At 40.8% G+C, this 25,569-nt stretch overlaps 1 protein-coding gene across 3 annotated transcripts in view; it reads right to left on the bottom strand.

Moving 5' to 3' along the window:
• Positions 1-25,569, bottom strand: part of ARHGEF26 (Rho guanine nucleotide exchange factor 26) — a 128,727-nt gene that overhangs the window by 42,033 nt on the left and 61,125 nt on the right. For 2 of the 3 annotated variants that reach the window (XM_025913370.2, XM_086674558.1), the window contains 4 exons: positions 16,268-16,420; positions 12,566-12,695; positions 8,533-8,607; positions 64-153 (listed from right to left, as the gene is read on the bottom strand). In XM_025913370.2, the coding sequence (XP_025769155.2) occupies positions 64-153; positions 8,533-8,607; positions 12,566-12,695; positions 16,268-16,420 (448 nt within the window). The remainder of the gene's footprint in view (positions 1-63; positions 154-8,532; positions 8,608-12,565; positions 12,696-16,267; positions 16,421-25,569) is intronic. The other variant, XM_086674559.1, reaches the window with a different exon arrangement.

Genomic DNA, 25,569 nt, shown 5'->3' with positions numbered 1-25,569 from the left:
CTATTTACATAAGACATAGGCAAGAGCAGCAATAAATCTGTTTATGAAGAAATACGAGAATACCTTAATTTTAAATTCCAACTGGGAATTAATGGTGTACATCATTTCAGTCCTTTCCATCTTCCGAGCTCCTTCATTGCACAGTCGAACCAACTGGGAACACAGAATAATAAGGAGGGTTAAGAGGTCAAGGAGAGAAACCTTAATTTCAAATGCAGATCTCTCACAGGAAATAATTTGCACTTTGGAACCTCCAGAGACTCATTTCTGACAGTTAAAGAACTCACAGTTTTACACAGTTAAGATATTGTACCCCGTTAGAGGTGGTGGATTAAGATGTGAGGACAGAGGGGGAAAAAAAACTCCTGAAAAGTCTGGGAGGAGCCCTCTGAGGGCTCTCCCACAGTCTGATCTCGGACCCTTCAGCTCCTTTCCTCTGCCCCTCCTCTCCTCTCCTTTGCCAGGGAAACCAGGGAAACCTCACGCAGCCCCAGGGAAGATGCGCAGTCCAAATGGCTGGGGCAGACTACCAACTTCAAAGGCAAAGTTTAAGCAGACTGTTACCTGTAAAGCATAGGACCAGAGCACAGGATGCTAAAAGAGAGAAACCTTCGGTGGAAACTACTGGTCAGTGATTTCTTCAAGGATAGGAACTTCAGTGTAATTAGAACTACTGAATTATCTACAAACTGAATGCATTCAAAGTCCTCTGATAAGGGCCTGTGACTTATAATAAAATTTATTTGGTCTTGGTTCATAGTTCCCAGCACACAGTCCCTACAGTCCTTATAATTTCTATTTACAAGAGCCATAGGGGCATTTTTAGTTATAATATTTACTTTTGTTCCCAGTTCCCAAAAGCTCCAGAGCGATGATGGTGAAATGGGTGTCTTCTTATTCATAAGAAGCCCCTTTCAACCGCATCTGAGTTTATGTTAATGAAGTAGCTTTCAGAAAGGCCCTAAGGATAGGGGCCAGCTGCCAGCAGAGCCAACCAAGTGATTACAGAGAGGGTTGTAACTTTCAGCCCTACCACACCCTCCCCCACCAGACTTCTGGGGAGGGGAGAGGGCTGGTGATTGACTATGAAGTTCAGAGAGCTCCAGGTTGGTGAACAAGAACACATCTACATACTGGGAGGGTATGAAGACTCCATGAAGACAGAAACTCCCGTGCTTGAGACCCTTCCAGACCTCATCATAGCATTGGTCTAGGCAGAGTGAACACCATGAGCAAAGGGTATACGATGGCAAAGTGCTGGTGTGCCCAAGAAAGTATAAGATACTGACACATGAAGATGGCACAAGATGGAACTAGAGGCCAGGGTCAAAGCACACAAGGTCTTAAGGCATCTGGACTGTATTCCAAGTGCAAAGAGAAAGTCTTACCAGCAGGCTTTCAGCAGGAACGTGATATGATGCAATTTATGCTGTGATCATATGCTTTTCACAACGTATTTATTCAACCCCCTACTGATGGACGCTTAAACAATTTATGATTGCCTAATGCATTTCTAGATTTGGAGGGTACCCCAATCTTCAGTTACAGCTTATCTTTAAGTCTGAACCTAAAGAGTTCACTGATGCAGGGAATGATGGCTATACCTGATCACGGCTAGGAATCTGAAACTGCACTATCCTGAAAGGATTAAGACATGTCAGAGTGAAATCTAACTAGGCAGCCATGGCTCCAGACATTATTATAATTTCTCTCGTGGAGTATGTTCACAGTTCCCAAATCTACGTTCCCAGACTCGGTCTGTCCCCTAGGCTCTACCTCCACCTAGAAGACATCTCTTCTTGGATGACTCACAGGCATCTCAAACTCAGAATGAGAATAACAAAACCTGAACATCACCTCCAATGCTCACTCCCTGCAGCTGAAAAACCTAGCCCTCACAGCTCTCAGACACGGCCCTCTTCTTTGTGCTCCATATCCAAGCAGTCATAAAGCCTCCTTAATGCTGCTGTTCCACGGTCCATGACCCTCCCTTTGTATTGTACCCGGAACTCAGGCTCAAACTCCCTCTTCCCTACCAATTCTCTGCCATCCCTTGCTGCTACCCTACTCTTACACATCCTCCAGATAATGCTGTCAATCTTTTTAAGTTCAAATCTGATCATGAAATGCCTTGGCCTAAAAGCCTTAGAAAGCTCCCCTTGGTTTTCAGAATTAGGTCTTAGTAAAACCATGATCTGGCAACTGCTTATTGACTGCAAGCCTGTTCCCACTCCTATCTTGGGCCTCAGCCCTGCAAAATTTCTGGACCAAGCCCCACGTTCCATCCTGCCCTTGCACTTTTGCATGTGCTTCCCTTTCCCTCTGCCTGAATACCCTTCAACCCGCTCTGTCCAACCAACTCCTTATCTACTAGATTTATACCCCCCTACCTGTCTTTCAAGACTTATCTGGGGCATTTCCTCTCCAAAAAGAATGAAAAGCAGAGATTGTGAAATCTCCATTATTTGTAAACCCAGTGCCCACAACCCAGCACCTAAAAACACAAGGAACATTCAGCAAATGTTTCTGCCTGAACAAGCTGCCTTCAGAGACAGTTTATAAATCACTTAAAAATAAGGTGGGTGGGAGGAGGGAACAGCTTCTTTATAGCAATCCTGTTTTAAAATGAGAGGGGTGGGGCGCCTGGGTGGCTCTGTCAGTTGAGAGTATGTACGACTTCAGCTCAGGTCATGATCTCACAGTTCTTGGGTTCAAGCCCCACTACGGGCTCTGTGCTGACAGCTCGGAGCCTGGAGCCTGCTTTGGATTCTGTGTCTCCCTCTCTCTCTCTGCCCCTTCCCTGCTCACACTCTCTTTCTCAAAAAATAAACATTAAAAAAAATTATAAAGTCTACTTTATAAAAAATAAAATAAAATAAAATAAAATAGGGGAAAATGGCATTATTAAGTTTGGGTTATCATCTTATTTCTTAAACTTTCAAATATCGACTCCCTCAGCAAAGGATAAGAGTCAGCCACCATGTCAGAAAACAACGTTTTCGAAGGCATATTAAAAACAAAAAGGTTCCCAAACTATCTTAACCAACAGTCTCATCAGTAGAGCCCATTTTAACGGCTATTTCAAAAGGACGAGCACTAATTCAGGTATGTGTGCTCTGGTGCTTTTGATTAAAATCAAGCTCAGCATATTAAAGCCATGACTTCCTTTAGCAGCTGTTAAAGCTTTATTAAATTTAACTCACTAATTTCTTTAGGACAAATTTATTTTTTTTAAAAAAAGCTCAAACACTCTAATAAGGAAATAAAAATTTAAAATAAAATATTTAAAGTCGTTCAAACTTACAAAGATTAAAAGAATATCTGATGCTGAGAAGTGTGCAGTAAGGCCAACATTTACATATCATGGTGGCCATGAACATGGGGACAACCTTTTATGAAGGCCCTTGGGGGCCTTTAAAAAATACCTACATTTTTTCCAGTAAACCCAGTTCTAGAAATTTATCTTTAGAAATAATCAGATGAGCACAATCACTGATGCAAGACAACGTTCTAGGCAGTACTTTGTAGAACAGTAAGTCAAACAGGTACCACACAAATGCATTTTTCAGTGTACGTTTATACCATGCACCGGTATTAGAACAAACATCCAACTGGGAGGATGTATAATAGAATGACAACAGTCATCACCTTTGACAAAAGTACTGATATATTTTTAGGTCTCTTAAATTTTCTAAATATCCTAGTTTATTTAAAAAATATACCTCTGTAAACCTGAAACGCATTCTTACAGAGCAGTACCTAAAAGGCATAACAGAAAACTTATGAATCCCTCCCTTCCACACAAAGCTTGCTGTGTATGATTCTGGAACTGTTTCTACATACCAGTAACATACATATGTGCGTCAACACATTGTATTATTTAGATGTTATCACACCATTTGTACTGTTCTGCAACTTAATGTTCCTCACGTAACAATATAGCTTAGGGATCTTTCCCTGTCAACAGGTAGATACATCTACCTTGCTGCAAATGGCTGAAGCAGTAGTTACAGAGAAGAGTGAAGAGACTTGGCTATTTTGCCACTAGGAGAAGAGCTTATAATTTAATAGTATTTCCAAACAGAGGTAACATTTGTGGGAGGTAAGAGTGAAAGCAGTTAATCTTTTCCATGGGAGAGTAAATGGAAGAGAACGGCAGCAAAGACTTCACGGGCCTAAGAAACTCTCTCTCGACCACCACTCTTTCAACACCAGACATCATTGTGTACCATCTGAACTTCAGATTCCCTGGAAATTGCCCTCCCCCTAGCTCCACCCCAGCATGTGAACAGAAAGTCAGAAGTAAACAAATTGTTATTTAGGAGAAACATCTTTCTTGCTTTTGAGTTGTTCAACTAGGCCAATAAGATTTTCCAAGGCCCCAAATTCGGTAAGCTGTAAGTCTCATTCCAGCAACACGTATGAGGAATCTCAATGACATTATTCACACTATACAAAAAACAAAAAACAAAAAAACCCAAAAAAACAAAAAACAAAAAAGCAAAAAAACTTCATTACATTAGCAGTTTAATTACCAGAGAAGATATTACTCATGTTTTCTAAGAACGAGTAACTATCCAGAGACACTTGTCCAGGGGCCTTCCACAGAGTCTGGCTCTAAAAACTTGGACCTTGATATACCAAATTTCACTCTCTAAAATAAATACTGGGAACTCCCAATTTCTTTCTTTTTTAGATAAAGCAAACAAGTGAAATTCTGCATTTTAAATTTTAAGAAATTTGTTAATGTTTGAGAGAGAGAGAGAGAGAGAGAGAGAGAGCAGAGGAATGGCAGAGAGAGAGGTAAACAGAATCCAAAGCAGGCTCCAGGCTCCGAGCTGTCAGCACAGAGATCGACATGGGCGTCTAATTCACAAACCGTGAGATCATGACCTGAGCTGAAGTCAGATGCTTAACCAACTAAGCCACCCAGGCACCCTGCATTTTAATTTTGAACAATAAATGCTCTATATGTACAATCTTTTTGTTGAAAATACTGATACTGTTTTCCCAGAATCTGTAACTCCTCATCAGTAACCTACACAAATGCAAAAGAAGATTAATTGCTGAGCTGACCATATTAGTGGTTTTAGTTACCACACAATACTAGGAGACTAGGGAAACAATGCTGATGTTCATAACCTGTGCTCAAGAGAGAAAAAGAAATGCAGAGAAAACAAGTCACGAAGACAGCATTTCTTCACAGAGTGCCTTTTGTATGCTAATAGTATCAGATTAAGGCAATTCACTGATCCCTTACATTTTTGCCAGCCTTTGCTACAACTACCAGTGTCAAATCCAGTGAACAAGAGATGCCTGAAGGAATGTTGTGGCTTACTGTGACTGGGATGTGAAATTCTTGGAGACACTAAATATCATTCCTAATTCAACAACTACTACTACCTTCCTCTTACTTCTTTTGTGTGAATTCTTTTTTAACGTCTCAGTAACAACCAAATAAAATCTGACAAAATGTCCTTCAAATCCAAGGTTAGAACTTCTCTAGTAGCTCCACCTCTAAAGACCGTCTCCCCTACTGCCTCCAAGGAGGCAGCACGGGATATGTGATCCAGAGGAGAGGCCCATGGGCAGGAGGACCTTAGGTAACCCATGTCAGGCTAAGTTTCTTCACTCGGTGTTTCCCAAAGTGGGTTGTGCAGACCAATGATAGGGCAAGAGATGAATTTAAGTGGTTGGCAGATTGCTCTGGTTTAAATTTCTATACCCCTCCAAGCTCATATGGTGAACCCCTGACCCCCAAAGTTGATGGTATGGGGCAGTGGGGCCTCTGGGAGGTGCTTTAAATGTCATGAGGGTAGAGGGGGCACCTGGGTGGCTCAGTCGGTTCAGTGTCCAACTCCGACTCAGGTCACAATCTCATGGTTCGTGAGTTCAAGCCCAGCATTAGACTCTGCAATGGCAGCTCAAAGCCTGCTTTGGATCCTCTGTTTCCCTCTCTCTCTCTCTGTCCCTCTCTTGCTTGCTCTCTCTCTCTCTCAAAATTAAATTAAAAATATTAAAAAAAAAAAAAAGTCATGAGGGTAGAGCCTTCATGAATGGTATTAGTGTTCTTAAAAAAGAAGCCCTACTGCCCCCATAGTCCCTTTGACCATGTAAGGCTACAAGGAGAAATCTGCCACCAGAGAGGACCCTCACCCAACCATGCTGGCACCTTGATCTTGGACTCTTCAAACCTCCAGAACTGTTATAAATAACAAATGCCTGTTGTTTAAAAGCCACCCAGTCTGTGGTATTTTGTTACTGCAGCCTGAATGGACTAAGGCACAGATAATCTTACTTTTAAATAAAAAAATGGATGTTGGTGGCTCAGTCGGTTGAGCGTCCAACTTCAGCTCAGGTCATGATCTCAGGGTTCGTGAGTTTGAGCCCTCCATCGGGCTCTGTGTTGACAGCTCCGAGCCTGAAGCCTGCTTCCCATTCTGTCTCCCTCTCTCTCTGCCCCTCCCCTGCTCATGCTCTGTCTCTGTCTCTCAAAAATAAACAGGGGGCGAAGGGGGAGGGAGAAGGAGAGGGAGAAAGAAAGAAGGAGAGGGAGAAAGAAAGAAGGAGAGGGAGAAAGAAAGAGGGAGGCGGAGAAAGAAAGGGGGAGGCAGGGAGGGGAAGGGGGAGGCGGAGAAAGAAAGAGGGAAGCGGGGAGGGGGAGGGGAGGGAGGCGGGGAGGGAGAAAGAGAGGAAGAAAGAGAAGGAGAAAGAGAGGGAGAAAGAGAAGGAGAAAGATAAAGACAAAGAAAAAAATGGATGTTAGAAAAATAAATTAGCTCACAAAGCCCATAATTTTGTAGGTACATCCTCAAGGATGAGGATATGTAAAAGGCAGTCAACTTAAACCTGATTAAAAGAAACCGTCAAGTGTACCTCACAGTAAAGTGGTGCAAAAGTGTACCAGACTCTAAGGTGATGAGGTAGCTCCAAGGGTTCAGGAAGCTTCTGATGCTATCATGATCTCTGCCCCCTCTGCCTAGCTCATACAGTATCCTCACTGACTCCTACATCTTCTACAGCTTTCTCTCAGCTAGACATTCCTATTAGCATTTAAAAGGTACCCACAGATTTTTTAATCTGTAAACAAACAGAGACTTCCCACACTTTTCTTTCAGCTACAGCTCACTGGCAGCCACCGTGTTGCAACAGCCTGCTACGCTTGCCAGCCAGCTGCAAATCCATGCCTCCCACCCATTCCTAACACACTGCAATCCGGCCTCCCCACCTGCCACTGTGAGGACACAACCCACCTGATGATAAACCCACGAATGCCTCACTCATTACGCACTGTATCCTCTAGGGGCACTCGACAGCGCTGACCCTCCTTCCACCAAATCATCTGCCGTTTGCCAGGCCATTACGATTTTCCTCCTTCTTTGGTACGGTTTGGTTTTTAAGTGGCCTCTGTGACGAATGGTGAAGTTCCTCATGGTTGTGCCTCAGACTCACTATTCTTCTTACTGTACACATTCTTCCTAGGAAATGTCATCCACCCTCCCAACTTCAGAACCCATGCTATGCCCACGCCTCCCAAATCCAGGTCTCCACTATTCAAGCCAACTTGGATATTCTGTAAGAACCTCTGTTATAACCTATCCAAAATGGAAGTCAGCAGCTTCTCCCTATGTTTCTATTGTAAAGGTAAATAGGAACATCCATGTAGCTGCTCAAGCCAGAGACCATACTCCTTGACTTCTGATCCCAAATACACTCACCCAATCAATCTCTGTGCTACTTCCTCAACATTCTATTATATATTGCTTCTCTGCATCTTACGGTCATATCCATAAAGGCCACTGTCACCTCTAGCCTACTCAACTACAAAAGCCTCACAACTGGTCCCATCCCCATTGTCACCTTCACAACACATGAATTTATAGCTTCTGTATCCTCTGAAGAGAAGGTCCACACGTCCTAACATGGCTTCTTGGTATTCTTTCCTAGATTGGACTCTATAGCCACATAAAGAACATTCCAGCTCTTCCAAATCCTCCAAATACTTTCTCGCTGTTGGGTCTCTACACACACCTGAGACATTCTCTTTCCCTCCAAGCCCTGGCTCCCAGCAAGCTAAGCTTGCTTTAGATTTCAGCTTGAACATCACTATGTTCTTCCCTACCATGCCACTCACCATCCTTTATTATAATTCTTATTTAATGTCCTCCTTCCCCTTTACATAGCACAGTCCACAATGGCATTAACCACAACTGTCTTATGTACCCATCACCATATTTTCAGGGGCTGGCTTCATGCCTGGCACCATAGTTGATACTCAGGAAATAGCTGTTTAATGAGAGAATGAATAAACAACTATTCGGATACCGAAAGAAAATGAGGTATCTATTGGCCCTTACAGCAAGACTGTCTGAAATAGTCAAAATACTAACTTCACTTCGTCTTTTAGCTACCTAAGGAACTCCGTGCAAATGGCTTTGAGAATCTACCAGTATTTGGCACCAAAGCCAGACACATACTCTTCCAAGGTGTTGAATGGTTTACTGTGCGATGAACTAGCTGTTCCACAGTTACCTTGCTCACTTCCTTTAAGGCTCTTTTGCAGACTTCATACTTCGGAGAGTCCTTAGGTGTCTTCTGACAGATAGTCTGCAATGAAGTAAAAGAAAAACAAAATCAAGGTCCAGCCACATCGTTTTACTCACAGCAAACTCAATAATGCTGAACACAACATTATGGACACGTATGAAGATGATATTACAATCCAATTACAAAACTAGGAAATACTCGTTAGATGCACAGGATCCAAGTAAATCCAGGGAATTATTTAATATGAAAATAGACTTCAGAGGTAGATGAACCTGGTTTCAAATCCAAGTTCTGTCCCTTACTAGCTATTTGACTTTGGGCAAGTCACCTACCTAGTCTCTGTAAGCCTCAGTTTCCTTACCTGTAAAATGGGAATAATGCCAACCTCGTCACAAAGCTGTTGCCAGGATTAAATGAAAATACATGTAAAGTTTTCTCTATGAGTGCCTAGCATACGGTAGGCCCTCAGTGAAAGACAAAATCACTTTAGTTATTACCAACATCATCATTTAGGTAAGTATGTTTGTAGATAATACAATTGAATAAAAAGATCAAGAAAAACAAGCTGCTGGATTTTCTGTTGATATATTGACACGTAATTTTTGTGATGCTGAGATTGACTTTAAAGAGGGTCATTTCAAGGTACACCGAATTACATAGTTTTTGAGATCATATCCATGCAAAGCCAATGGAACCATTTAAATTGTTAAAAATGTTCATCTCAATTAACAAGTTTAACTAACACTCCTAATGAACTAAAATGGAAGGGACAATGCTTTAAGTACATTTAGATTCTGCCCAGGTGGCCAGATTCTGACATGTAGGAAACTATTAGGGCAAGAGCACCAAACAGAAGTGGAAGGTAAGTTGGAAACTGGCAAACCACTGGTACCTTGAATGTGGGTAAGCACTAGGCTTACAAATCCAAAGTCAGGTGTCAGGATTGTTATACGTACTATGTGAAAAGCAAAGAGTGAGCCAGGGGGTTTATGTTAATGGTTCTCAATTTTTTTTGACTATGACCCCCTGTAAGAAATACATTTACATTAGCAACCAGTACAGGTATACACAAAGATGAAATAAGGTTTTATTTGAAATAAAATTTAATGACATTATGATCTGTGTACATCATGTACCGCACATGCTATTTCATTTTTTTAATAAACACTACTTGTGATTCAAAAATCAATTTCATGACCCGCTAATGTACAGAAGCAGTAACCAAACACTGCCCTGAAAGCAGGCATCCTGAGTCCTAAAGTGTCTAATTTTATGTAAAATTTTGTGACTACTGAATTTTCTAGGGAGAATGACTATAGCTTTACTCATAATCTCAAAAGGGCCTCTGACCCAAAAAGTTTTGAGCCCACTGGACAATCATGGCATTTACCTTCAACATAGTATGTTAGATTCTGAGTCCTAATCTATTCTGTCAATTTTCTCTCAATTAAACAGAGAAAATATAGAAGGTCGAGAGATCATGGCATATACAAAATCTAAAGAAATATGGCTAAAAGACATTTTCAGAAGAAAAAGAACCCTGAAAATTTGTAACACTGCAAGAAATGTTGCATTTACAAAGCACCCATTTCTCCTTTTAAACAACAGCAAAATTTGAAATATTTCACTTAGATGGATCAAAGTTTCAAATGTTTATGGAAGTGTGAGAGGGGCGCCTGGGTGGCTTGGTCGGTTAAGCGTCCAACTTCAGCTCAGGTCATGACCTCATGGTCCGTGAGTTCGAGCCCCACGTCGGGCTCTGTGCTGACCACTCAGAGCCTGCAGCCTGTTTCAGATTCTGTTTCTCCCTCTCTCTCTGCCCCTCCCCTGTTCATGCTTTGTCTCTCTCGGTCTCAAAAATAAATAAACGTTAAAAAAAAAATTTAATAAAAAAAAAAAGAAAGTGTGAGAAATCATATGAAATAAACTCTTTTTAAATGACTTTTTACTTCTGAGAAAATCTTATGGAAGAAAGTACAACAGCTGCTCCTTGAATGTATCTTTGCAAAGTTCACAATTTTTACACAACTCAGGACAAGCCTATATACTATATATATTAATTTAGTCAAGAAACACGGAATGTTGGGCACCTGAGTGGCTCAGTCAGTTGAGCATCCGACTTTGGCTCAGGTCATGATCTCACAGCTCATTAGTTCGAGCCCTGTGTCAGACACTGTACTGATAGCTCGGAGCCTGGAGCCTGCTTCAGATTCTCTCTCTCTCTCTCTCTCTCTCTCTCTCTGCCCCTCCCCCCCACTCTCTTTCTCTCTCTCTCTCAAAAAATAAGCATTAAAAAAAAAAAAATAAGAAACACAGAGTGTCTATTATTGTCAAGCTTAACATTTACTTCTTCATTTGTTTTCATGTCAACCCTGCAGGTACATATTATGCTTATGCTTCAGATGAAGTTAGGCAGTTTGCCTGGGATCACATTGTAAGCTGAAGGGACCAGAATCTGTGCCCAGATCTGTCTTACTCCAAAAGCCACAGGACTTCTATGATGCCAAGTTTACACGTCAGAGTCCCTTCTCTGGAAGTGCTGTGGGTGTTCGTGGGGAAGAAGATACATCTGCTCGGGAGGGCACTGAGTAAGGCTTTAGTGAGGAGCATTAGGGCCAGTGCTTGGAAAATAGGCTGGCTTGTGTTGTGAGGCTGAGAAGCGGCAGCCAACAGCAACGTGAAAAAGGTGCAGAGCGGGTAAGTCCAGGAACAAGTGTGGATGGCATCTAAAAATAAACCTTTTTTTAAGCTGAAATTTGGTTTTGATAACCTGGCTGCATTCTATCCTGAGACATGGTAAATACTGAAATATTGTTCTCAAAAAAAGAAAAAATTAGAGAGCTACATTTTCAAATTCTGCAAGTCTCCCGATATTTACAAGGAGAGAAGTTCCTAAATCACAAGGGAAGGCTATGAAGGTAGTCAACTGAGGTGAAGCTGGAGAGCAGCAAGGTGTCAGAAAATTCTGGAACAACTACCAAAAACCTCCCCGAACCAAGCAGCACAGCCAACAAAGTGATTATAATCACACACTTTTACTCATTGCAAAATGCCAGTGCTTTTAGAATATCTCTTCAAATTTGTAACGGAATATGGAATATGGAATTTTGTAACCTTAAGCATAACTTTTGGCAGTATTTGTATCCTATGTTTTGACCTGTCAAAAAATCAAGTATGTTAAAACTGACGTGAATGTTATGATCCAATTTTAAAGTAAAACTATAGCAAAATACTTCAATTGGATCACAAAGACACTATTTGGTCCATTAGCTGGTTGGGACCTGAATAGGGCCACCTGGTTCTCCTGTCATCGCTGCTGCTGCTGTGGTTCCAGCTCAGCCAGTGTGCGGGGGTCCTCCCCCCACGCCGGGCACCTCGCTGTCCTCTCTGCTCTGCCCCATACCAGGCAACCTCAACTCCCTTCTCCCAGCCACATCCTGCCACCATTCAAAATCAAATCCTTGTTTTCTTCATGAATGTTCCCTAAAATAAGAAGGATGCTGACTTTCGTCACTTTCCTTTGTGCATTACAAAATGGGGGCAAGTTCGTGCCTTCTAGTGCCAAAGAGTGTGTCTCATTCCCATGTAAAGCCGAAGTGCCTCAGCACCTTGAAACACTACAAGGAAGGGATCTTAGTGATCAAGCTGAGGAAACTGAGGCCCAAATAAAATGTTAAGTGACTTGCCCAAGGTCACATGCCAAGTGGCTCAGCTGGAAATGGAATCCAAGCCTCTTGTCTTCAATAAGCCAATATATTTTCCCATTTCAAAAAATGAGTGAGTGATGTAATCTGAATTCCTCAGAGTGACTACACAAGCCTAAATTGAAGATGATTTCCAACGATATTAGACACAAGTGAGACTTTCCAACTGAAGGGCACCTTCTCACTTTACTTGGAGGATTTTATAAGAGGGATATAGACTACATTGATTTCAGTGAAAGCACAATAATCTTCTTAATCAGATTTATAGCAGCACAGCTCCCCACAGAGGAGAGAGCCACCAGGTCATGTCTTACATCCATCAGCAGGGGCAGGCGAGTTACCCTCTGCATGGGGAGGATGAGGAAGGAGATCATGGGTAAGTTCCTACAGTCTTCATGGGACTCAATTCGTGACAATACTTCTTTAAAAGACGGGTTGGTGGCTCTGAGAAAGAAAAAGAAAGAAGCAACTTCAAAATATTTCCTCTTCAAATCAAAAAGTAAAAATATATTACAGGCATACCTCAAAGATATTGTGGGTCTGGTTTCAGACCACCACAACTCAAGAAAATACTGCAATATAGCAAGCCAAATGAATTTTTGGTTTCCCAATGCCTGTAAAAGTTATGTTTGCACTACACTGTGGTCTGTTATGTGAGCAATGGCATTATGTCTTTAAAAAATGATGTACATACCTTAATTAAATCATACTTTATGGCTAAAAAATGCTAACTATCATCTGAGCTCTCAGTGAGTCATAATCACTGACCACAGATCACCATAACAAACATAATAATGAAAATGTTTGAAATATTGTGAGAATTACCAAAACATAACAGAGACAGCAAGTGAGCAAATGCTGTGGAAAAATGGCACCAACAGACTTGCTCGATGCAGGGCTACAACCAACCTTCGATTTGTAAAAAAATGCAGTATCTGCAAAGTGCAATTAAGTAAAGCACAATAAAACTTGATGCCTCTATAAAATGTGATAAACTCCTATATGATGATTTTTTAATACATAAAACAACAATTACATAAATAGGCACAGATGGCTTGTCTGCCTTTTATAGTGAAGACTGGATATGAGTTTAAGGCAACAATATGAACAATATGTATGTGCTAGAAATTTATAAAAGTATAAAGCAAACAAATGAAGAGGCAATGGTATCACAATGATGAACCTATCTGTGAACATATGAATTATAACCAGCATACAGACTAGATCTCATTAACTGATAATCTACATATAGTCCATTAAAAAGATAACAAATGGTATGTTTTAAGTCACTTCTCTACCCCCAGATAATAATCTAAGAAACATCAGACTGGATTTATTTACTAGGAGGCTCCTAGCCTTTTTCAGAGCTTCTAAGACAGAAAATTTTCTGGCCATGTCATCCAGAATATTTCTCCCCTCCCAGTGACATAAGAGCAGTGATAATATTGCCACATTTTCGGAACTTAGCAAGATACACGGACATATATGATCTCACGTGGAAACAGCCCTACACCATCTAATGAAGGCCAAGAGGGGATTCCATTAAGAATGGAGTCTCAGGAAGATCCTCCACTTGCCAAGTAACAGACCTATTATTTGGTGAAGACAGAAGTCAAACCAAGGCCTTCTGACTTCCGGTGGGTGCCCTTACCCCAGGATCACTCACTCTCTCACCTCACTTTACCCCAGAGGTGCTCTGGGGAGTTCCCTTGTGACTTACAACATGGAGGGGAGGGGGGATGGCATTGGATACTGTAATCCCACGTTGGGGGATGGGGGAGGCCAAGAAGCAGGGCAGTGCAATTGTGACCCCCCATTTTTTAAATGTATTTTGGAAATTACATGTTTTGGTTCATAAACCCGTAAATACCTAGAATAGCAAACTGAAAGAAATTACACAGAAATGGTTTATTTTCATTTTCTCAAATTGAGGAGTTTTATAAGTTTCCTTTCCTGCTAGCTTTAAAAAAAGATTCTTGGAAATGCAAAAAATAAATAAAGAAAACTGTAATTCAGTTGCATATTTAAATCCCTCAGGTCACAGGACCCCTACCTCCAAAGATTCTGATTAAACTGCCTGGGACGGACACTAGGCATTCACTGCATGTTTGCCTCTTTTCAAAGATTCTCAACGTGCAGCCAGTCACTGCCCTACATGTAAATTCACAACATTTGCAACAAAACCCCTGAAAACACAACTACGACTTTCCATGTGACAGCTCAAATGGTGGTATCAGGAAGCTAATTTAGATACAGTCTTTATTTTTCTTTAAGACTTTAAGTGACTTCTATACCTAATGTGGGGTTCAAACTTAGCAACCCCGAGATCAGGAGTCATGTGCTCTTCCCACTGAGCCAGCCAGGTGCCCCTAGAGCTTTTATTTTTTAAGAGTTACATAATGTACAGCAGTGCCTATTCACATTTTTTAAATCCTACAAAACAAAATGAAAACAGAATTAAATTCAGCTCTAATTCAAAGCTCTGTTTTCAAATTTGCATTTTCTAACGGTTACATAGCAACCTCTATTATCAGCAGTAGGGGGATTAAGGAAAGCAAGGGGTAAGGTTATGCACCGAAGAACGTTTGTCGACGTCTGGCAACATTTTTGGTTGTCACAAATGGAGTGAGGGGCATCTAGTGCACAGAGGCCAGGGATGCTATAAAACATGCTACAGGGGCGCCTGGGTGGTTCAGTTGGTTAAAGACCCAACTTCAGCTCAGGTCATGATCTCGTGATCCCTGAGTTCAAACCCCACATCAAGCTCTTTGATGTCAGCGCAGAGCCCACTTCAGTTCCTCTGCTGCCCCCTTTCTCTGCCCCTCCCCTGCTCGTGCTTTCTCTCAAAAATAAATATTTAAAAAACTTACTTAAAAGACGAAGAAAAAAAAAAAAAAACATGCTACAGTGCACAGGATAGCACCCATGGCAAAGACTTATCCAGACCAAAATGTCCACAGTGCTGACAAACCCAGCTTTGTACTTAAAAATCTCATTTGGGGTTGCCAGCTGTTGGTTTTCCACATGCCCATTGTAAGAGTTCATGAGACTGTGGAGGGAGAAGGGGCACTATCAGTCCTTCCCACCAACTTGGACTTCAATGGACTGCTTCTCCCAGCAGCCATGAGGTAATAATCATCACCAGCCCAAATCCCTCCACAGGGGTTCACACATCCCACAGAAGCTGACCAGAGCTCCACGCTGCGGTCATAAATGCCACAACCCACAGAGGGGATAAGAGTGATAACAGCTGTCAGCCCCCAAACCGGGTTTATGGCGATGCACAACTGTGCTATAAAACAGCTACTAGAGATAAACAGGGTCCCCCAAAATAAAATGAAACATTATTGAACAATCACTGACTTTTAAGAGTAAAGGAGTATCTATCACATCAAAACTCTCAGTAACCTAAATAGGACAAAGGGAAAAGGTGAGGAGGCAAATTTAAAGCCAATTCTTTTTTGTTGCACAATTAAAGCATTTAAGAACATTTTTCCCCCTTCTCGCCTCACTTCTAACTACCCAGGAGAAAATCAGCAACTCTTCTAAAAACAAAAACAAAAACAAAAACAACAACAACAACAACAAAAACAACTTAATATTGAGTTGTCATTTGAACGGAGGAAGATTAGAGTAACAGAGAAACTCTGGATCCTAGGCAAAACAGGAGTTCAACTCAAGAACTCTACTGGCCTGAAGCAAACTACTTAATAGCCAGGTAATGGCTTAGAAAACCAGAGAGTTTGGCATGACAATCACTCCTGTGTTTTGCAGCAATTTAAAGAAACAACAAGGAAAACAGTAACAGAAACCCCTAATTTCATAATTGCTTTAGAGAGAAAGTGCTCCACAGACTAGAATTTTCTATTCAAACACCCTCACCCTGAAAGCCATCCTGGGAAATTGCCTATCCGGAGGCATTTCTAAATATAATGTAAGATATCAATTCATTTCTATCTATGTGACCCAATTAAAATGAGGTGAGGCTATTGAATGTAACATTCAACATCTCTTACAACAATTTCTGTAGTGTTCGTTGTTGGTAGACTTCATTTGTGCAGTATTTCACATATGGGTCAAATGTGGATGCTGTGTGCTTTTCCACAATGTCACTTATGTCATCTATGAAGATATTATTCTGATGTCTTGCTTCCAACTCCATAAAGAATCTGAAAAAAAAAAAAAAAAAACAAAGAAAAGCATTTACATTTTCTTCCATATAGTTAAAAAAAAAAAAAAAAATCAGGGGCGCCCGGGTGGCTCAGTCAGTTAGGCGTCCGACTTCAGCTCAGGTCATGATCTCTTGGTTCATGAGTTTGAGCCCACATCGGGCTCTGTGCTGACAGCTCAGAGCCTGGAGCCTGCTTGAGATAGTTTCTGTGTGTGTGTGTGTCTCTCTCTCTCTCTCTCTCTTTCTCTCTCTCCCTCTCCCCTGCTCTCACTCTATCTCCTCTCTCAAAAATAAACATTAAAAAAAATGTTAAATTTAAAAAATCAAAGATGATTCTCATGCAATCTTATTATACAGGGTTTAAAAATGTCAACAGTGCACAATACCATCTCAAAGAGATACAAGAAAAAAACTATAAAAAATTGTCGAAGTTTAAATCTATCACATTAACATCTTAATACTTCAAGTGTTCAACTGGAAACACTGATAACACAGGTCCTTTTTGTGCTTTTAGGTATATTTTAGAACGTACAAATTTCACTACTTTTTTCTAAGTATTCCCTAGATATTGGAGGAGGAGGTTCATGTTTCCATATTTTATTGTACTGAAAAGTCTATGAGCAAAACATCTAAATAAGTACTTAAAAAACAAGTCTGAAATAAACCTAATTCTGTGGGCTTTCTCTGAAAATAATCATATTTTAACTCTAATGATATGCATGACATTTAAATGTACTCAGAAATTATTCAGATTGCATTTTAGGGTTGCCAGATTTGGGGTGGGTGTGTGTATCGACCCATTTATCTAGTGTCCAGTCCAGTGAAAATTACATTTCAGATAAAAGAGTAATTTTTTTAGTACCGGTATGTATAAAATTAGTGCCTGGGACATCTTGAGCATCCTGTATTTTATCTGGCAACTCTAGAGGGCATCCACATTTTACAGCACATCAAAATCAGGTATTTGAAAAAGGTTTCTACCCAGAGCATTGCTGCTCAAAATGTAGTCCACAGACCAGGCATCTAAGGGCTGACTAGAAATGCAGAATCTCACCACCTACCTCCCCCAGTCTGAACCTGCCTTATATCAAGATCTTCAGATGATTCAAAACACACTAAAAACAGAGATGAACCTCCATAGAGCACACTTAGTGTCCAAGTTCGGAGGGATAAGAAAATCTATTAGAAATAACTATCACTGTGTGACCAAAGCATCTTCCAAAGAAAGTGTAATGAAGGTGAAATCAACAGTAATTTCTAACACTGACGTCTGGAGGTCAAGGATACAAGGGAATATGGTTTTCAATAAGCTCTTAGCATTCCTCACATCATTTCTCCTAACCAGTGGACTCCAAATACAAAATTCAAGGCTGACAGTGAATGAGACAACAGAAATGTATACAAGATGATTAATAGTAAATATAGCCTAACATTTTCTCACATTTTCATCTCAGTTATTTTCAAAGAAAATCCTGGCACTCAGCAATAAGGTAAGATTTTAAAAGGTCTTAATTTTATATACTTACATGTACATTAATCTCATTGTAGTAGTATAAACTGTGTTTGTCATCATTACATATTTGATTTTTTAATGTTTTCATAGGAGCTTAAAAGATGAAGAAATATACATTAACTCATAGAAGAGTAAAACTATGTATACCCTGAGAAAGCACCTGTATTTTTATTTCCTTTGAGAAGGATTTAGGGAAAATAATTAGTAGGATTCCCATCCACAAGATTGTAATTGGCCCAGTCCCCCAAGCCCTTGTTTAAAACAGCAAGAGAAAAAAACTTAAAGCACACTTGGCTGGGCTATTTGGCTTTCCTTCCAAAGGTGTCAGGGTTAGTATGCACAATTCTTACATAGTAGGTCAGAAAATACACCAGTATGTTCCAAAATAGCTGCATACTGCTTTGTCAGGACTGATTCTATTAACATTCAAGGAAAATATCAAACCCTCTCCTAAAAGTTTCAGCAATTGCAAAAACAACCAACTCCAAACTCACATGTTTATTAAAAGATATTTAAAAGCCATGTTTCTCAAAAGCTATTTTCTATAGAGACTGGTCCCTGACTTCAAGAAATCTATGCTACATTGGGAAGGTAAGTCTGATAAACATAAATGATAAAGACAACATGCTTGCATAAAATCACTTGTTGGAACATACATGCCTAGCAGGGGTGGTGTCACTGTTTCTTTAATTACATGAACTATAAATTTTTTTATTGGGGCAAAATATATGTAACATAAAATTTACCATTTTAACCATTAAAAAAATTTTTTTAAATCTTTATTTATTTTTGAGAGAGAGACAGCATCTGAGCAGGGAAAGAACAGAGAGAGGGAGACACAGAATCCAAAATCAGAATCAGACACAGAATCAGACTCCAGGCTCTGAGCTGTCACTACACAGCCTGACGCAGGGCTCGAACTCACAAACTGTGAGATCGTGACCTGAGCCGAAGTTGGAGCTCAACCAACTGAGCTCCATTTAACCATTTAACGTACTCCATTTTAACCATTTTTAAATGTACAATTCAATGGCATTAGTCACATTCATGATGTTGTACAACTATCGCCCCTATTTCCAAAATATTTTCATCACCTCCAACAGAAATGCTGTACCCATCACCTAATAATGCTCTATTCCGCTTTTCCCCAGCCCCTGATCACTTCTAATCTACTTTCTAACTCTATGCATTTGCCTGTTCTAGATATCTCATATAAGTGGAATCATGAAATGTTTGTACTTTTTATCGGGCTTAATACCCTTAGCGTATGTTTTCTGGTCAATCTCTGCTGACACATGTAACAGAACTTTATTCCTCTTTATGGATGAATAATATTCTATTGTGTATATATATATATTATGTTTATCCATTCACCTGTTGAACATTTGCACACGAGCATCTATGGGAGTCCTTGTTTTCAAGTCTTTGGGGCTATATATCTAGAAGTGGAACTTCAACCTGACCGTCTCTGCCAATAATCATATATATCAAGAAATGATAGAATAATGCCAAGAACCACTATTGAAGAAGCTGAGTTATATGCCAAGGAGAGATTATTTCATTAAGTGAAAGCTGAATAGGAAATGATCCTTTTCTTTCTGACACTCACAGAGGAGTAGCCCATGGGCGGCACAGAGCCAATTAATTAGAACGTATGACCTGTAACAGAGGTCAGGGCGACTGAGAACATGGTAAACTCAGGTGAGGAAAGGTGCAAGGAGGGTCATCACTAATGAGGATGACGTTACTGGAAGCAGAGGGGCAGGGGAGACAATGTAGATATTGGGGAACTGGCGTTCATTGAGGCTGAGGTGTTGACCACAGGAGGGCCAACGGCAGAGAATGAGGGCTGAAGAGCAGGTCAGAGCTAGACTACAAAGGTCTGATTATATGCTGAGGAGCTAGGGCTTTATCTGTGGACAGCGGGAACCACTGGAGGTGATGACGGCAGTAATAAATCATCAAATCAGAGAAAAATTGGGGCAGAGAAGGGATAGATTACAGGTGAAGAGAAAATGGACCAGAAGCAGACCAGTGAAATGGCCAACATGGCATAAAACCTGACAGTGGGAAATCAAAGAGAGAGGATACCAATTAGGGTAACAATGTGAGGGAGAAGTTCACAGAATGAAGATATTCATCAGATGGGAAGTCAAGGAAGATGCTGGGGTTTCCCTATTCAAGGTCTTCCCCTGGGCATCATCAAGGTGGGCCATTAAATCATTCACAAAGACAGGGATTTAGGAGGAGTGAGGAGAGGCAAGAAGGAAGCAATTTCATTTTGCCTTGGACATGTGAAACGGACAGCTGAAAATACACATCTGTGAGAATTCAGAGCCACAGGAATTCTAGGTTGTGTGTAGTCAAGTAGTTCACTTTTAGCTGGTTTTCCTATAAATGCAAAGTACTTGATAATTATTTTAACTCCAAGTGTCTTTCAGGAAAATGTTCAAAGACAGTTGAAAAAATAAGAAACTACTCATAAGGTCATTATCGTGCAAATCTAAGAAATAAAGGTCTTAGAGGCAAATATCCCTTACAGTTTGTCTTTAAGTAACTATTATAGTCTGAAGGAATGCAACTACATAACCAAAAACAACAGTAACTTGGCTTTTCCCAATGAAAAGGAAAATTCATTTATCACAGTAAAAGCCTTGCCAAAGTACAAGATTAAAAACAAAGCACTAATGAAATATCTGTTTATGCTACTCACTTTCACATAAACCAAGCCACCCATCTTTTATTTTGACAGTAGCATAATTAAGACATAATTTAAAGCTTCCTATGTTAAATTATCTATTGGTTATTTTGGCAAATTTGCATATTTTACTAAGCAAGCTGGGCTACAAAAAGACCAAGAAAGTTATTACTGAAGAATGAGGTATTATTTCAATAACCAAGGACGCTGGAGATCCAAATCAAACCTGAAGCCAAAGTAAAAGCATGCTGGTTCCCTCAATGAAATTTAAATGAGTTTGTGAAGTAATTTGGCTTATTTGAAGGACAACATTTTAAGGGAAATATATTTCAACCCTATGAATTGTTTTTTTCTGGACAATATTTCCTCTTTGTTGCATTACCAAGATGATCGTGTTTTATAAGCAAACGTGTTACACAGTCTTCCCCTCTCTCTCTCTCTCTCTCTCTCTCTCTCTCTCCCCGCTCCACACCCCTCAATCAAAATTCTAATCTCATCACTAAAGTGTAGATTTTAAGAAACGTCTGATGGACCGACCAGAAAAGGCTTCTTGGAAACAGCGCCTCCTGACCAGAAACCCAAGGTAGCCCTGTTTGACCTCTCCAGCACCAGCACAACCACACCCACGCTTCAAATGCAACCTTGCAACCTGCCCAGGTGAGCTCCCTAGCTGTGTAGACAATGGTCAGACCACTGAGAACACCACGGTGGCCTCTCAGGAGCTGGAACTTCAAGATAAGTTAATGACAAGTCTATGTTAGAAAAGCTTAATCATGACCTATATCCTTGACTCTAGTATTTTCCAGAACTGCTAGGACTGCATATTCTCTAGGATTTTTGTGGTTGCTTCATCAAGTGATGGTCTTAAAAGTGGCACCACATTGTGGGCTAAAAGACAAATTCAACAATGAAGGAGGTGTTTCTCATATACCCAGCACATGCACTTGTTAGCTTCACTTTTTCCCTTCTGTAGTGGGCAGAAAAGACACAAATGTGAAGTATAAATGTCTATCATACTAACAGCCTTCTTAATATTCAATTGGTGGGGCGCTGGGGTGACTCAGTCAGGTAAGTGTCTGATTCTTGATTTCAGCTAAGGTCATGATCTCACAGTTGATGGGATCAAGCCCCATGTCTGGCTCTGCACGGACAGCACAGAGCCTGCTTAGGATTCTCTCTCCCTCTCTCTGCCCCTCCCCTGCCTGTGCTCCCTCCCTCTTAAAAATAAACAATTTAAAAAATATTCTGTTGGTAATGTAATTAGCATGTCTGACGTGAGTGTTCCTGATAGCTCTTGAGGGCTGTACAGTAAATTCACCAATCTATACAGGAGATTAAAATTTATTTAATACAGACAACAAATCAGATTCAAGCAGTCACCACCAAATCTCCTCCCATGTGTCCAGCTCAAGGTGAAAGGCTTTGGTAGATGTCAAGGAGCAAACGATTGATATTCATGATCACCAAGCCCAGTGCTACATGTTTCCCATATACTGCCTCATTTAATTTAATCTTCAAGCCCACTTTATGAGATGCCTACCATACCCATTTTAGAGATCAGAAAACCAAGGCTAAGAGAGCTTATGACAAAAACTAAAACAATGGAGCCTCCATCTGAACCAGAGCCACAGCCTTCCGGAGCCCAGTGCCCATGCTCAAAGCACACCTACTGCTTCTGCTCACAGATGCCCACTGAGCTGGTCTGCTACCACCAGCCATCCTTCAATCTAGACATCCAGTAAAAAGACTAACAGCTGGAGCTGAGAAAGAACTATATTATTTTCCAAGAAGACCAGCTGTCGAATCATCTCAGCACGTAAATCACACACATCAACACAGTGAAGACTTGCACCGTTGATTTACGCTGTGGCAAGATCTGCGGGGCAGCAGACGAACTGTCGACCACCCCAGGTACAGCCTCCAGGGGAAGACAATTAGGAAGGCCACAGCTAGTGATGGATTCTGGTCCCCGCCGACACAGCATAAGCTAATGCTGGTTTCACAGAAGCCCTGTGAATCTCCGAGCCATTCCTTTTTGCCCTCCTTGTACCCTGCTGCCCTCCACATTGCCTAACAAAGTCCCAATCAGCTTTCAAGTCTCAGATTAAATTTCATCTCCTTTCAAGAAGCTTTTCCTGACCCTCTGGGCTGCGTTGCTTTATGTTCTTTATAAACCCCTCCGTTGGTATCCCTACTATGATCCCAATTAATTATATTATGATTGTGTTTACATTTGCCTCTCTTAGCAAGATCTAGAGGACAGGGGCCAGGTCTCTTGTGTTCAAGTACCTGACTCTAACTGTAGTATGACCAAAAACCGGACCATAGTACCTGAAACACAGTCAAATATTTGACATGAATAAATAAAAAATTTAAATTTTAGTTTATTTAAATTACAAAAAAATTATTTAAATTATAGTTAATACACAGTGCAATATTGGTTTGAATAAATCAAATTTGTGTTTTCAATAGGAAATTAAAGATGAAACAGGTTCAAGCAATTTTGTTTTACCAAAAACCTAACACCCACATATTGGTCAGTCTCTACACATGCTTTACTCACTGATGTATCAAATGAACATGTATTTTTGGACCACAAACTGGGTTCCCAAAACTACAGCAGGGCACAGTGAGGGCCACCAACCAATGAGGATACAAACTCCCTGCACAAGCTTTTAGGGTCCCATCAAGTAGGATCACCCAGTTGAGATGGAGGCCAGTCCTAGTTTCTTCGCTGCCAGCTGCATTCTCCGAAAAACCTGCCTGGACCAGCCCCTCCCCCACCCAGTTCAGGGAGGATTCTCGCTTGGCTAAGAGGCTCAGCACTCAGCGCTTTAGCTGGAGAAGCGCAGAAAGCAGGGCTCTGGTTATAATCAGCGCTGTCCCGTGCCCTTCCTGGAATGGCATCCTTTCAAGGTACTTTTCCTTCATTAATATCCATCTGCCTAACGCAGGCTCAAATCATTCTTGGACTTCTTCCTCACTTGAATGAGCCGTCAATCTAAACAGCTGCAGTCTCCCACCAGAGAGGGTCATATTCACTTATGCTGGAGACATGTAACATACCAGGCAGGTTTCGCATGTCTAAGTCGCTATTATATAATAAAATATCTTCGCCAAAGAAATATTCCAGATAAGTGGCAGCAAACTATTTGCTGCTGGAAATACTTTCCTAACAGAGCACCAACAGAACATCCTGTACTGTACCAACAATGAATTTATATTCTGCTGCAGACAAGTGAGCTTTGGGGCTTGTTCGTTTGGGGCTTTTTGGTGGCAGTCATTTTGACGCTAAAGATCAGCGTCAATTTCCTTTACTACTACACTGGATTGGGGATGGCAGTGCATGACAAGAGTACCACCACTAACCCATGGCAGACATCACAAACCAATTGTGGCACTCTGCCCAGACCCAGAATCTGCACTCCAAGCAGCCATTATCGATCAATCCAAATTGATGAATAAGGTGAAGCCCATCTATGAATCCTTCACCAGTCTAGCAACGATGGAAAAGTACGTTACTTTGACAAAAATATAGGGCTGCTGCTTCTCAATCAGACTACCCTACATTCTGATGTGGTAAAGGTCTCACGAGGTTTCCTCCTTAGCAGACTATGATACATATATCTTGTCATGTTCTATTTTAGCTTTTTCTTCTGAAATGTTATCTCTGGACTGATAAGGGATAAGGGTTGAAATTAAGACTGATTGGGAATGTGAGATTTAAATAAATAAATGAATAAATAGGTTATATATATGTATATGTGTGTGTGTGTGTGTGTGTGTGTGTGTGTGTGTGTATCTTATATATATCTCCTAACAAAACTGTTCTGGTAAACCTAAACCTAACTCTTCATTCTGACAGCTGCTGCTTGGTCCTTAAAATCTCTAGGATGGTTTTTGTTAAGAGATTCTTATCACCCTGTGAAAACCTTTAAGATCAGCCTAGGCAGAGAACAGAAGAGACTGGGGTGAAAAAGAGAAACTAAGGGTTTTCCTACCCTCAATACCACACAACACAGAGCTTTCTTGGGTTTAAATCCAGTACCCCCAGGCACCTTCAGTTCAAGGCGCCTAGCAATCCCAAAACAACGAAGGTGGAGCTAGGGCCAGGGAAGAGAGACGCAAAGACAGACTGCAGAGCTAAGGGCCCCCCACCCAAGACCACTCCACCTCAGTTAAGGCTCCCCTTTAATTATTTTTTCCTCTCACTGATGACGTACGTGCTCGAAGGAATGTAAAATGGACCATACGAAGATAGGAAAATAGTGCTTTAAAAGTTCTTGCAATTTTAATGCCATTAGGCTGTTTTCACTTAAAAATGAGAATTTAAAGTCTTTATCATCTGAATGTTTCACAAAAACATATTGGACAGAAAAGGGCTTGTTCCCATGGTAACTTACTGCATACTTGATTCTTTTGTTTCAGGGCTACTCACATGCATTCATCCATATTGTAATTTCTCCTGGAATGAGGATAACATGCTAATGAACGACAGAAACTATTCTTATCAAAATGTCCTTAGAAGATATCAAAGCTGCTGTATGAACTGGCCTGTAATGCCCTGGGTTATTATACTTTTTAATTTTTTTTTATTTGAGCACAACTATTAATTTCCACACAACAGAAAATCATTCCCAAATTTTATATATGACCACTGAGACTGAGACCAAGTATGCTTGGTTCACCATTGGCTTTCCAGGAGCTGGCAAGGAATGAGCACTCGATAAATGTGCTGAATGAATCAAAACCAGATACCTGCTAGTCCTCCTTGCCCCATTGTTAAAGTACCATCTTCCAAGGAGAGCAACAGGGAGTGATAATGTAAAGCAAGTATGCACCAATCACGATTTAATACGTACATTAAATTAGCACGGTCCTCTCTCGGCATGGGTGGGCTGTGGTGAGATGGCTCTGAATGGCTCTGCTGGTCAGC

The sequence above is a fragment of the Puma concolor genome, chromosome C2, assembly GCF_028749965.1.
Source record: "Puma concolor isolate L17-30 chromosome C2, mPumCon1.1.hap2, whole genome shotgun sequence".
Taxonomy (NCBI): Eukaryota; Metazoa; Chordata; class Mammalia; order Carnivora; family Felidae; genus Puma; species Puma concolor.
Note: the sequence above shows the minus strand (reverse complement) of the source record. Positions and strands in the feature narration are given on the sequence as shown.